Source organism: Rhincodon typus, chromosome 2, assembly GCF_021869965.1.
Source record: "Rhincodon typus isolate 14 chromosome 2, sRhiTyp1.1, whole genome shotgun sequence".
Classification (NCBI taxonomy): Eukaryota; Metazoa; Chordata; class Chondrichthyes; order Orectolobiformes; family Rhincodontidae; genus Rhincodon; species Rhincodon typus.
The window spans coordinates 50,567,227-50,580,601 of NC_063333.1; the positions used below are offsets into that span (position 1 = coordinate 50,567,227).

The 13,375-nt window shown below is 39.0% G+C and overlaps 1 protein-coding gene across 1 annotated transcript in view; it reads right to left on the reverse strand.

The window, feature by feature from the left end:
- LOC109911901 (dynein axonemal heavy chain 5-like) overlaps positions 1–13,375 on the reverse strand; it is a 274,289-nt gene that overhangs the window by 254,432 nt on the left and 6,482 nt on the right. Inside the window, exons 2-6 of the mRNA XM_048607992.1 lie at positions 7,846–7,946; positions 7,020–7,208; positions 5,146–5,220; positions 4,719–4,802; positions 4,464–4,535 (exon numbers count right to left, since the gene is read on the reverse strand). Of these exons, the coding sequence (XP_048463949.1) occupies positions 4,464–4,535; positions 4,719–4,802; positions 5,146–5,220; positions 7,020–7,208; positions 7,846–7,946 (521 nt within the window). The remainder of the gene's footprint in view (positions 1–4,463; positions 4,536–4,718; positions 4,803–5,145; positions 5,221–7,019; positions 7,209–7,845; positions 7,947–13,375) is intronic.

Here is a 13,375-nt window from a genome sequence, read left to right on the forward strand (position 1 = left end):
GGTTTCTTCTGGGTGGTCTGGTTTCCTCCCACAGTCCAAAGATGTACAGGCTGAGTGGATTGGCCATGCTAAATTTCCCATAGTGTTCAGGAATGTGTAGATTAGGTGGGTTATAGGAGGATTAGTCTGGGTGGATGCTCTCAGGGTCAGTGTGGACTTGTTGAGCTAAATGGCCTGTATCCACACTGTAGGGATTCTATGATCTATAATAACTGCCACTCCCTCATTCCAGCACGAAAAGAGCCCATGACAGAGCAAATAAATGGTCTGCCCAACATTCAGCTCCTCACCCTTTAAGAGTGGATATGCCTGACTCTGACCGCCTCAAACAGGTATCAGAGGCTATCCTTGACTTACTGTGCACAACCTATGAGTGAACACAATCGTCCTTGACTTGACTGAGGCCTGCTGGCAACTATAATGTACTTTCTAGCTTTATGTCTGTATGAAACAGCAAGTTAAGACAGAAGTAATATATCTCATATCTCTGGCTGAGGGGACAAAGCACCAAAAAACAAGGCAATGGGATGCTGAGAGCATCCAGGTGGGTTCAGAGTGAGTGAGTAATATAACAACAAGCAAAGAGTCCAGAGATGTATTTGGGTTGAGGAGCTGGGTGTGTGTTCCTGAATGCATAGTTCCCTTGCTGCATCATTACAATGAGAGTTGCTAGTGCAGCCTGAGGTGCATCATTGAAGGGCAGAAACATCCAGTATGTAGATCAGAGATGAAGGTTCCATGAAGATGCCATGAAGGTTCTTAGAGATTGGCATCCAATATGTGCCAATGAGGTGCATATGACCAGTGCCCATAGAGTGTGCTCAGGATGTTGGTGTCCAGTGTCCAACATGGAATGGTTCAGAGTAAGTGAGGACCTTAACAACAGCAGTTACACGCTCAGGTTTCGTCAAGATTTCCCAGCATCAAGCTTGTCTGGTAAGATGCTGAATATTAATGAGGCAGGTTGGGCTGTTAATAAGGTGTTTAACCAGCAATGATCACCAACAATTGACAACTCTTTGTTGCCATGTGTGAACTTGCATGTAAAAAGCATAAAAGGTAGCCTGAGTTGCTCCTGACGTAGAGATAAGCCTCTCTGCACTTGTCGCCAACTTCTGCAACATATCTTGCTATAGCCCCCATTACTCAGACCCTTATAAGATTCCTCCCTGAATAATGGAATCATTTTCTCAGATCCTACTAATGCTCTGCTTAAAGATTTTGTGCTGTCATTCCTCTTTTTGCTTCATTTATTTTCAAATTAATATCAATTCAAAGCTCTCTGCTTAGATTTGATTTTTCCTTCGAAATAAATAAAACAATAAAACTAGTTTTGAGTACTAATTTTCTGAATGGATTCTGCTATGCACGTTTATTGAGTCCATAGAAGCAGAATTGTTAGAAACAATGGCAAAGTCAAAAAGAAAGCAGTCTAATTTTTGATTCCAACTCTAATGTAACTGTAGTGGGATGTGAAATCAAAAAGTATTTATTTTTGGTCAGTTTCTTTTTCTGGGGATTGTTTAAAAGTCTGAGTTCTTGTGGCAATCTCTATTCCCTAGTAGGGAGTCCACTTTCTCATTGTTCTCACAATTTACCCACCATATGTTATGGACTTCCACATCTGTTCTTGTTAATGTCAAACTTAGTTTTAAACTGATATTTGTTGTCTTTTGGCTTACATTGTGCTCAAATATAGATTTAAATGAACACTTTCATGCTTAATTTAGCATGACTACATGGCATCAAAAAAAAAACAAGTGAGCAAAATTAAACATGGCTTCTTAAATACTTGCCTTTTCAACCTCTTGGGATCCACCCTGCAAAAACTCCATCTATCAAACATGTTCGCGTAAGCTTCCTTAAAGGTATCTCCCCTATTTTCCCAGCAGTTATCATAAACAGACAGAATCCCGTGCGAGCCAAAACCTAATGGTTATGGCTTTACAGAAGTCAGATCTAGCAACTTATTGGAGAATATGTAAAATATAATTGTGTCATCCATAAACAAACTTTTGTTAAACTAGCAAATAGACACCAAAATTACATGTTCCAATTTCTTTAGATAAATTAATTACAAAATTATGTATGAAAAACAGAAATTATTGGAGGAACTGTGAAGGGAGCGTCACTGGACTCAAAACGTCAACTCTAACACTAATAAAAGGTAGAATGGATTATTCTAATTTATTCTTGCCAAATCATAATAATGCCGGAAGGGAGGAGTATTATCCAGAGATCACCCCTCATAAAGTCCACAGACTGTTATTCTGTGTGCTTAATTCAAAAACATGGCTGCAAAATGAAAGTAATGATAGCACAAATGGCAGTTCCAGGTGTATAGTATAGATGGAATAAAATTTGCATTGTCCACAAACGATGTCCCGAATTGAAGTCCTGTCAAGAAGCAAATGTCACCATGGCAGCCAAATATCCTGTTACCAAACAAGCTTTGTCAGAATATCATTGTTAGAAGAACATGAGGGTAGGCCTTTTAAGACTGAGAAGAGGAGGATTTTTTCACTCAGAGAGTGGAGAATCTTTGGAATTCAGTGGAAGCTCAATCATTAAGCATGTTCAGACAGAAATTGATTGATTTATGGAGAGTGATAACATCAAGAAATAGCGATATAATGCAGAAAAATGGCTTCCAGATAAATGGTCAAACATGATCTTGAATAGCAGCACAAGCTTGGCAGGCTGAATGGCTACTTCTGTTCCTATGTTAAAGATATATTAACCTCTGTAGATTGATCCTACATTTTTGTGCAGTTGAATTTATTTCTGTGTCTTTAATTCTATAATGTAAATAGTGAAAACAAATCTGACCAAGTGGTTTTAGCCAATATATATCAGAAGCTGATCTCTGCCTTATGAAGTAAACATGGTAAGCAGCCTATGTATTCTCCAGTCAGCAATATACTAAGATTAGGAGCTCATTTTTCAATCTCATCATAATAACTAATGCAAGGCAATTTATGGAGACAGGTTTCAGTTCCCAACTCTGGCAGAGTGTACCAAGACAAGTATAGACCCAGTCAGGACTTCACTATGCCAAGTACCAGTTTTGCACTATTATTTTTGATATAGCCCTGTATAGATAATTTCCAATTGTTCAAGCACAGGTTAACAAGCAAATTAATACATGTTATTCAAATTATTTTAATTTTACTTATGTTGCTGATTTTAAATTCCAAACTCATAATATTCCTCTAAGGTTCAATCCAAAATTTCCACTTTAGAACTTGATAATTCATAAGTGAAAAACTTAGAGGGAGCGACAGAAATTGTTGTGTTCGGCCACTCCCCAGGTTACAAACAGATTCCGTTCTGGAGCCCATTCTCAAGTCAATTTGTTCGCAAATCAGAACACAATGCAGGCCAATGTAAAGTTGCTGTTTGTAAGTACAGGAAATGTTCCTATGTCGGATCTTTAAAATTATAACAATGTGCGGGATCACGTTTGTAAGTACAAGCATTCATAAGTCGGATATTCAAAAAATCAGAGATACCCTCTCAAGCATTTCATGTCATTCTACTGGAAAGGTTGCTCTAAGATATCTCTGTGGCCATAAATTGCCCTATTCCAAGTTCACATCAGGAGCTTAGCTATGGCAAACATTTTGAGATCCTGTGTCTCAAATCCTATAATGTGGGCAATAGCGCCTTATCAAGCAGTAATAAGATATCTAGACTAACTAGGTTCAGAGCAAATTACTGTGAAAATCAAAAGTATAAACAGAAAATGTGAGAATACTCAGCAGGTGGAGCTGCATCTGTGGAGAAACAAACTCAATTCACTGATTTTTTTTTCATCAGACTGAAAAGTTTTGGAATACCTCAGCACGAAGAGGGGTCTATATCTTTCGAGTTTCCTTTTAATAAAGAGGAGCGTAGGAAAGCAACTGCATGCTGTCAACTTATGTACTTCACAGAAAATAAAATATATTGTTAGTTTAAAGTTGTGTTACACTTGATTAAGCATATCTCTCATAAAAGAAGGAAAATGCATAGCCAGTGTACAGAGCATAGGATCTCAACTAGAATCCTGGATCATTATATCATTTAACTGGATACTGGGCTGTAAAAGATACACTTCACATCTTAGAGGATAAAATATATGCTTACAAGATCATTGAAACTAAAATATGTATATAGTACAAAACACAATAATTACAACACTAAAACTGTATATAAATTCCTCTGAATTATGTTGCTGTATGGACACTTAACATTTACATGAAATCATCCGCTATCTATCAAGTATTAGTAGTTCTATTAAAGGAATCAGGATGTTGACTCTGATAAGATACCAGATAAAGGAATTTCTGGGACTTCATTAAAATGATTTCTACCATACAGGAGGGGTGCATGCCATCTTTGTATTTTGACAGATGTTGTTAGTAAATAAAAACTGTGCCACAGTATTTCCTTTAACATTGACTTTTCAGAGTAATACTGACCTGAAACACATTAGCTGTGCTGATGCTTTTATCAGTAGTTCTAAGAAAGAATAAACAAGTTCCAAGCAAACCCTGAAAAATGGACACAAGAGAAAGTGAAAGACCCCAGTGTGAGTTTTCCACATATTTAGAAACGTTTTTGTTTTAATCTGTTGTTGGTGAAAATTTTAACATATTAGCACTAAATATAATGAAAATACAATTTCAAATGTTATATACAAAATTTTAATCATGAAAATATAAACTGAATTTTACCTCAGTAGAACCATCAGTAATGAACAGTCTTTTCTGATTCACCCCCTTGGACATATCTGCACTTAAATGTTGCAATCCTGTGATCTGATGAATCAAATAATAGATTTGTAAATATACTGAAAATCAATCATTTAGAATTTTATTAATTACTTAAACATGGTTGAACATTCAAACATAAAATTTAACAAGTCTCAATCAGTGGATATTTTAGTTAGGCAGATGACTAAATTGTGTTTCAGACAAACACTTAAAAAAAACTATCAGATGGCTCTAGATTTTAGGTTTCAGCATTAGCTAGAATGTTGCATTCAAGCAGAGAAGTGTTCACACTGCTCTCTGTAACTATGATTTAAAACAGAATGCATTTAATTAAACCCCTGTTAATGAATGTGTCTAAATATTTTAAATTCCAGCAATAAACACTTACTCTCACTGTATCTTGGTAGTAAAATAGTAATTTTTTAGACCCATTTGGTGCGAAGAATTCTTCAATCATGTGAAACTGGAAAGGAAGGTTTAATTATGAAAAATACAGTTGGATTGACATCCAAAATAAATGTTTGCTCGTTATTGAGAAGTATACAGTGTTAACAAATATAATGATACTGACTGCTTCTGCAGAAGTAAATAAAACTAACTGTCCTTGAAAAAATAATAGATTACATTAAACGCTTTGAGAAATTTGAGTGTAACGTACTGCATAACGTAGACCAGCACTAAATAGTCACACATAGAGTTACAGTGACTTGGTCTGAGCTATATATACTAATTTCTGTAAAGAAAATGCCTTTCCCTTACACATAATAGCTTGGATATTGCAGTTAACAAAGCAACAGGGCTTGTCACTGACTTTGAAGAAAATTTCCCACATTGATGTAGAAACTAGATGGTACAACATGAAATTCAGAGTGGTAACCTGGTGATGGTTTGTCACTTGTTCCTCAAACCATTCATCAATCAGCAACATCTGAGAGCATGCACCCCCTGTCCTTTTGAAAGCATCAATTCATCCTACATCCACCATACTCTCAAGCAGTGTTTCCTAATAACCAGCTGCATGAAAAGGATTTCCCTCATGTCACCATGCGTCTTTTGCCAATTACCTTAAATTTGTGCCCTGCGGTTCTCAATCTTTCCACCAATAGGAATAGTTTCTCTCCTTTTTCCTTACATTCTATACTACCAAGTAACCACTTGAGGGTTGTTTTAAGTATGCCACAGCCAAGCAGGCAAGTGTTTGGCAATTGGAAGTAGAGGACTTTCTAACAGCAATGTTGTCACCATGGGGTTGACAACTACTGGGCTTCGTTGTCCCCAAAAACTTGTTGTGAGGCCAACAGAGTTTACATGGAAATTTCTCTACATGATGGAAACAGCCCCTCCTGGTGCCAGTAAAATTCTTCTGGGGGGTGGGGGGAGAGGAGGTGGGAGTTGATCCTTAATTGGGCAAATTTGTCACAATTGGCAGCTAGGTGATTTTTGGATTGCTTTAATTATACAGCTGTGAAGTCTTAGCAGAGACTGATGTTTAAACAGAAGAGGCAAGAAGCAGCTCTAGGCTCAGTCAGGTCAAAAATCCTGGAACTGCCTCCCTAATGGCATGGTGAGTATACTTACAACAGACAGACTGCAGTGGTTCATAAACAGCTTACTGCTACCTTATCAAGGGCAATTAGGGATGAACAATAGATGCTGGCTCAGCCAGTGGTGCCTGCATCCAATGAGTGAAAAAAAATGCTAAAGCCAGCCTCAAGTCCTCAACCTCTCTTGAAACCTGATCCCTTGGAGTAATTCTGAATTTCACCTGAAAAACGAACTAATCCCCAGTCTACAAAAATCATATTGCTGTGCCTGTAACCACACCAACCTGCATCTGAGCTCCTATGAAAGAGGAATTCTGCCAGAAGAGCCAACTGCAAAATCCTTCACTGGACATTGAATTACTGGACTCTGATTATGCTCATTAACACCCTTAATAACTGTAATATTTTTCTTTTCTCTTTATTCTTTCTTGTTCACTTCTGTGGATGTGTATGAGTTGCGAAAGTTTATCCCCTGGGTTTGAATGCTTGAGTAAATCATCCCTTGTCTTAACCCTTAAGAGAATTTGTTGCTGGTCATTTAAACATTGGACTTCACAAGCACAGTTTGGGGGAAACACAACATGGTCTATTTCAAAAGGAAAAAGAAATAAGATAACCAAAAAATTATTGAAAAATCAGCTGTTATGGACAGAAGAGGAGGACCATGAAACAATTCAATTCTTCTGTCTTACTCGCAACAGGAACTATTGAGTCATACCTTTTCATCAGCAATAATAAAGTCCTGCACAGCTGTTTCTTCCAGACCTGTTCCATCTGCCAAGTTAGATATAAGGTAGCCATGCCGTGAGTCCAGTTCTGATTTTCGTTCTTCCTTAGCAGCTTTAGCTTGTTTTAGCAATTCCTTTTTGGCCTCAGTGGAAATAAGAATAGTCTTTCGACCTTGAGTCTAGTCATAAGGAAGCAAAAACCTGAGTAACTACTGTTTAGAAATTACAAATGTCAATATTAGTATATGAATGTTCATCATGTTTGTGTGGCATTCTTCATACTATTATCTTAACAAATACTGTTTTGGCCTTTACAAAAGGAGTTAAGGAAATTCATTACTAAGCATCGATCACGCAGATGCTAATATTGACAAAAGTTATTTTCAGATTTTCGTGACAACAAATAGTCGGATTTCTTTTGGTTAAAAGCTACCTGAATCTTTGTTGAGAATTAATCTATATCAAGTGAAATGGATAGTTTACTATGACTGAAATTAGCCTGTGCCTGTCTTCTCTACTTCATCAAACTGTTAACCTGTTTGCTCTTGACAGTGGAATTATATTCTGATAAATGAGGCTCATTGCAAATGGTTTCGATGTGGAAATGATCAAAAGCCAAATGTTACCACATTGTACATTACTTATTCTTATATCTAATTAATTGGGTTTCCTGTGTAATGTAAAATATATTGGTGAGGATGATAAATACCCATACTAATACAGTGTAAAAGAATGACCTTACATAATTTAGTGATTTTGTTAGATTAGAAATATTGAAATAGCCTTGAAACCTTATAGTGAATAAGAACCACTTACTGAGACAGATCCACTTGGAGATGGTGCTGTGTTAGTCTGTCCCAGTCCTGAAGTTTTCCATTTACTAGCACCTACACGCCTGTGTCGGTTTGATTCTCCAGCTAAATTTTGGTTGAAAATAATTATTCTTAATTAGTAAACATCAATCTCTAATATCACAAATTTCAACTCCTTGCACATTTTTTTTTGCACTTTAACTGCAATTATGGCACCAAAATGGCACCCATGGCATGGACACTCTTCCACAGCAAGCAATGTTAGATGTCATTAAGTGAGGATGTTAGGAAAGTCCACTGAAAAAATCCAAAGTGTCGAGTCATGATGTCAATCAATCTTCACAACAACATGGCTACTACGGAGCCGAACCCTTCAGCCATCCCTTCAGCCTAAACAAGCTCAGATGAACATATACTTGAGAGCAGGAAAGATATCTCAACAACACTACTGAAGGTATCATCAACTACTTTCAGGCTGCTATTTTTGCTGTGATTGTCTAAGTCTTGGTAGTTCCAAAAGTTCTTCAAAGTTGCTAAAATCTACTGAGTGAGGTGTAGGACATGATGTTGGACTTCAAGAATTCATCACAAACCACCTACTCCCAGATATGAGTCCTGTGAGCAACTTAGCCAACAGCAATATCAGTGAAGGCATGTCCAATTCCCTATTCAACTACAGCCCCATACTTTACCTTCTCGCTGGTACTAAACATCACAGAGCCCCTTTGGCCACAATGCAATAATGAAAGCTAATAAAAGTTAAACATTCTCAATTGAATTTATACTATAACATGCCATACTACAAATGTCAACTGATCATCTTTGCATATTCCTTTAGGGCATATCTATTGTGTGACCTTGCCTGCTAGTGATTTGATGCTGTATGATATGAAAGCTGGACTTTATAAGAAGAAGATTATGTTTTATACAGTGCCGTTTAATTCAAGGTGAAATAAAGTATTTTGGAGAAAGGAATGTGACCTCCTATTAAATCTGTTGGAGACAAATCTATGTGACCTGCTTATTATTGACAGAGAAACTCAAATTAGTACTTATTAATAATAAGATTCCTAAATGCTAAAACCTTGACACAAGGAAGAGGAAGCTGACCTGGCTGTGTACAAACACAAAGACTCTCAGGACTGGATATTTATGAAGTCAGGATGACTCAGAAGCCCTGTAACTGATAAATGGTCCTGTTTCTGGCATTCCTGACTCCATTACCAGGCTTTCTGACTTTCACCAAGGCTACTTAAAGGAGCAGATTGGTTCAGGACACTCACCCAGTTCTTCCAACTTGACCATTGGAAAAAATTCCATTGCAAACATAGGGCATGGCCTATTCATTTCATTTTCATGGAGTCAGGCCAGCTTTTTACAAAGAATTATGGTTCTTAGAACCTTAAATGTGTTGTGAACAAAAGTCTGCATTAGGATGTCTTTTTACAGTTAAATTCAAAAGGTCCTCATCTTCCCCCCACCCCCATTCCAGGCTATACCTTTCACCTACATCCCCATAGTGTCTAATGGATCCCATGCCAGGCTATTTCCCTCCATTCTTACCCACATGGCCCCTCATAGTCCCTATGCCAAAACTTGCCTTTCCAATCAAATCACCATGACCCTTAGACCCCACACTCCCCTTCCAAGCTTTAGCACTTTCATGCTTATTCACCCAATATACTCTATATAAAAGCAATAATCCCTATAGGGACAGTGGGATATGTTAAAAAAAAAACTTTTTATAAAGCAGACATTTTTTGACAACTTTCCATCACACCAATCATTTCAGAGCATTTATAAGTTTCAATACCTGGAACTGCAAGCACTTGAAACCTCTTAACTTTGTGTAAATAAACATTGTGAAATTGATAGCAGAAATCAGACAACCAGAGCTAACAATCAAGCAGGGCTTTGGGTATCCTAAGGGAGTTATTGATGTCAGCCGAGCCTCATTATGTACTCTTGGTTGAGAGAATGTATTCAAACACAGTGAGTAGAATTTTATTTATCCCTTACAGTAAAAGCCTTGGACCCCATAATTGTGTTATGTGATTCTCTCAGTCAGTCACTGGAATTTCATTTTTCTTACATTATCCGTCTCTCGTGGGATCGTAACGTTGGAATCAGAAAGGTTCACCAACAAAAAAAACATGAAATAAGATCAGGAAAATATAGTCTGTCAAGCCAAAGATGTGCATGCTAGGTGAATTGGCCATGCTGAATTACCCGTAGTGTTCAGGGATGTGTAAATTAGGTGGGTTATAGGGAGATGGGGTCTGGGTGGGATGCTCTGAGGTTCGATGTGGACTTGTTTGGCCGAAGGGCTTGTTTCCACACTGTAGGAATTCTATGGTTTAAGCCAGCTCTGTGGTTCAGTATGATTCTGGCTGATGGTGAGCTTCAGCCCCACTTTTCCACCCACTCCCTATGTCCCTCAATTCCTTGAGAGACCAATCTGCCTATTTCAATTTTAAATATAGTCAACAATTGAGCATCTGAAATCTTTTGGCATAAAGAATTAAAACAATTCACGACACATTGAGTGAATAAATTTCTCCCCATCTCATCCTGAAATGATTGGCCCCATTTCTTGATACTGTTTTCATACGTTCCAGAAGTGCTCAGGAAAATCCTCTGTATCTATCCTGTCAAGTCCACCTAGAATCATCTATATTTCAATGAGAATATCTCTCATTCTTTTGAACTCCAGAAAGCATAGGCCCAAATTACGTAACCTCAAATGATAATTCAACTCTTTCATAACCGCAACCAATACTACGTGCGGTATTCCAGGTGTAATCTCTCCAAAGCCCTATACAAATGTAATAAGATCTATATGCTGATACTCCAGTCCATTTGTTACGAAAGCTAACATGCCAGTTATGTTCATAATTGCTTGCTTATACTCGCACGCTAACTCTCTGAGCGCACCTAAATCTGTCTAAACATCAACATACACTAGCTTTATGTCTTTAAACAATATCATTTCTATATTCTCTTGACCTAAGTGAGGCAATGTTATACTGCTCTACATTACACTGCATGTGCCTTCTTCACTCCTATTCACGTAACCTGTCCATATATCTTTGCAGCCTCTTTGTTTCCTCTCCCAAGATCCGATTCCACTTAGCCTTGCATCATCAGCCAACATGGAGATATTACTCACTGCTTCTTTATCTTATTAGTTAATATAGATTTTAATTAGCTGAGGCCTCAGCATTATTCCTTAAAACGCTCCATTACTTACTACCTCACAACCTGAAAATGTTGCTTTTATGCCTACTCTTTGCTTCGTGTCATTTAACTAATCCTCTATCTTCGTTAATAATAATCCAAAATCCATGAGAACTTATCTTGCAATTACACTTTTTGTGTAACAGCTTATCCAATATCTTTTGGAAATCCATATGTTATATCTACTGGTTTCCCCTTTACTTATGTGTTACACCATAAAAGGCTTGCAACGTATTATGGTCGTCTAGTTGAAATAGTGATACCTTGGTCACATGACACTCAGACACAGTTCTGGCATAAATTACAGCAACTATGGGTCTGACATATTGGCTATGCCACCATTTATTTATTTATTTCTCTTTAGTTTTTTTTTGCCAGCGTTCACTTCCACTTGAATTTCACATTTCTTGGAAGGATATAACTCAAGCAGATCTGGCTAATGTAATTGTTCCTTTGTTATCTGTGCTAACTCTTTAGAAGAGATATCCAATTAATTCCTCTCTCTCACTCTTCCCCATTACCTATTTTTTTTCTTTTACAAATACACATTTATTTTTCTTTTGTAGTTAATAGGACCACTAATAGGAATGTTGGGTCAGATACTAAGTTTGGTTAACATAGCTCAAATGGAATCACTGCCAAAGCGGAACATTCGACCCTAGGTTTGTATTAAACATGACTAACTATACTGCAAATCTACCTGTGTGTAAAATCAGAGATCTCACCACATATGACACTGTAACCTCAATACTGGTAGATCACTTTAAATGTTTTCACAATGAAGTGTGTATAATTAACATTTAGATTCTGTCCGTGGGGTAATGTTGATCTAATGTTTAGATTTTCAGAATTAATTATTTGTTATGTCATCCAAACTTGTTTATTTATATTAATCAGGGTGAGGTGAATGGATCAAAAATTCTTAAACATTCTTCTATTCTGCCCAATAAAATGCAATCATCCTGATTTAGTTTTTTACTTTCCAAGAAGTAAGTGGGTTTTCTTATTATTCCAACAAAATGAACTACCTCAGAAACCGATATCCATTTCAAGCCCACCGACTCCCACAACTACCTAGAATATACCTCCTCCCATCCACCTTCCTGCAAAAATGCCATCCCCTATTCCCAATTCCTTCGCCTCCACCGCATCTGCTCCCAGGATGAGGCATTCCACTCCCGTACATCTCAGTTGTCCTCGTTTGTCAAGGACCGCAACAACCCCCCTCAGTGGTCGAGAACGCCCTCAACCGTGTCTCCCACATTTCCCGCAACTCATCCCTCACACCCCGTCCCCGCAATAACAACCAAAAAAGAATCCCCCGCGTCCTCATGTACCACCCCACCAACCTCCGGATCCAACGCATCATCCTCCGACACTTCCGCCATCTGCAATCTGACCCACCACCAAAGACATCTTTCCCTCCCCACCCTCATCTGCTTTCCGGAGGGACAACTCTCTCCGTGACTCCCTTGTCCGCTCCACAATCCCCTCCAGCCCCACCACACTCGGCACTTTTCCCTGCAACCGTAGGAAGTGCTACACCTGCCCCCATACCTCCTCCCTCACCCCCATCCCAGGCCCCAAGAAGACTTTCCACATCAAGCAGATGTTCACCTGCACATCTGCCAATGTGGTATACTGCATCCGCTGTACCTGTTGTGGCCTCCTCTACATCGGGGAAACCAAGCGGAGGCTTGGGGACCGCTTTGCAGAACACCTACGCTCGGTTCGCAACAAACAACTGCACCTCCCAGTCGCGAACCATTTCAACTCCCCCTCCCATTCCGCAGACGACATGTCCATCCTGGGCCTCCTGCAGTGCCACAACGATGCCACCCGAAGGTTGCAGGAACAGCAACTCATATTCCGCTTGGGAACTCTGCAGCCCAATGGTATCAATGTGGATTTCACAAGCTTCAAAATCTCCCCTCCCCCTACCGCATCCCAAAACCAGTCCAGCTCGTCCCCGCCTCCCTAACCTGTTCCTCCTCCCACCTATCCCCTCCTCCCACCTCAAGCCCCACCCCCATCTCCTACTGACTAACCTCATCCCGCCCCCTTGACCTGTCCGTCCTCCCTGGACTGACCTATCCCCTCCCTAACTCCCCACCTACACTCACCTTTACTGGCTCCATCCCCGCCTCTTCGACCTGTCTGTTTCCTCTCCACCTATCCTCTCCTCTATCCATCTTCTATCCGCCTCCCCCTCTCTCCCTATTTATTTCAGAACCCCCTTCCCCTCCCCCATTTCTGATGAAGGGTCTAGCCCGAAACGTCAGCCTTTCTGCTCCTAT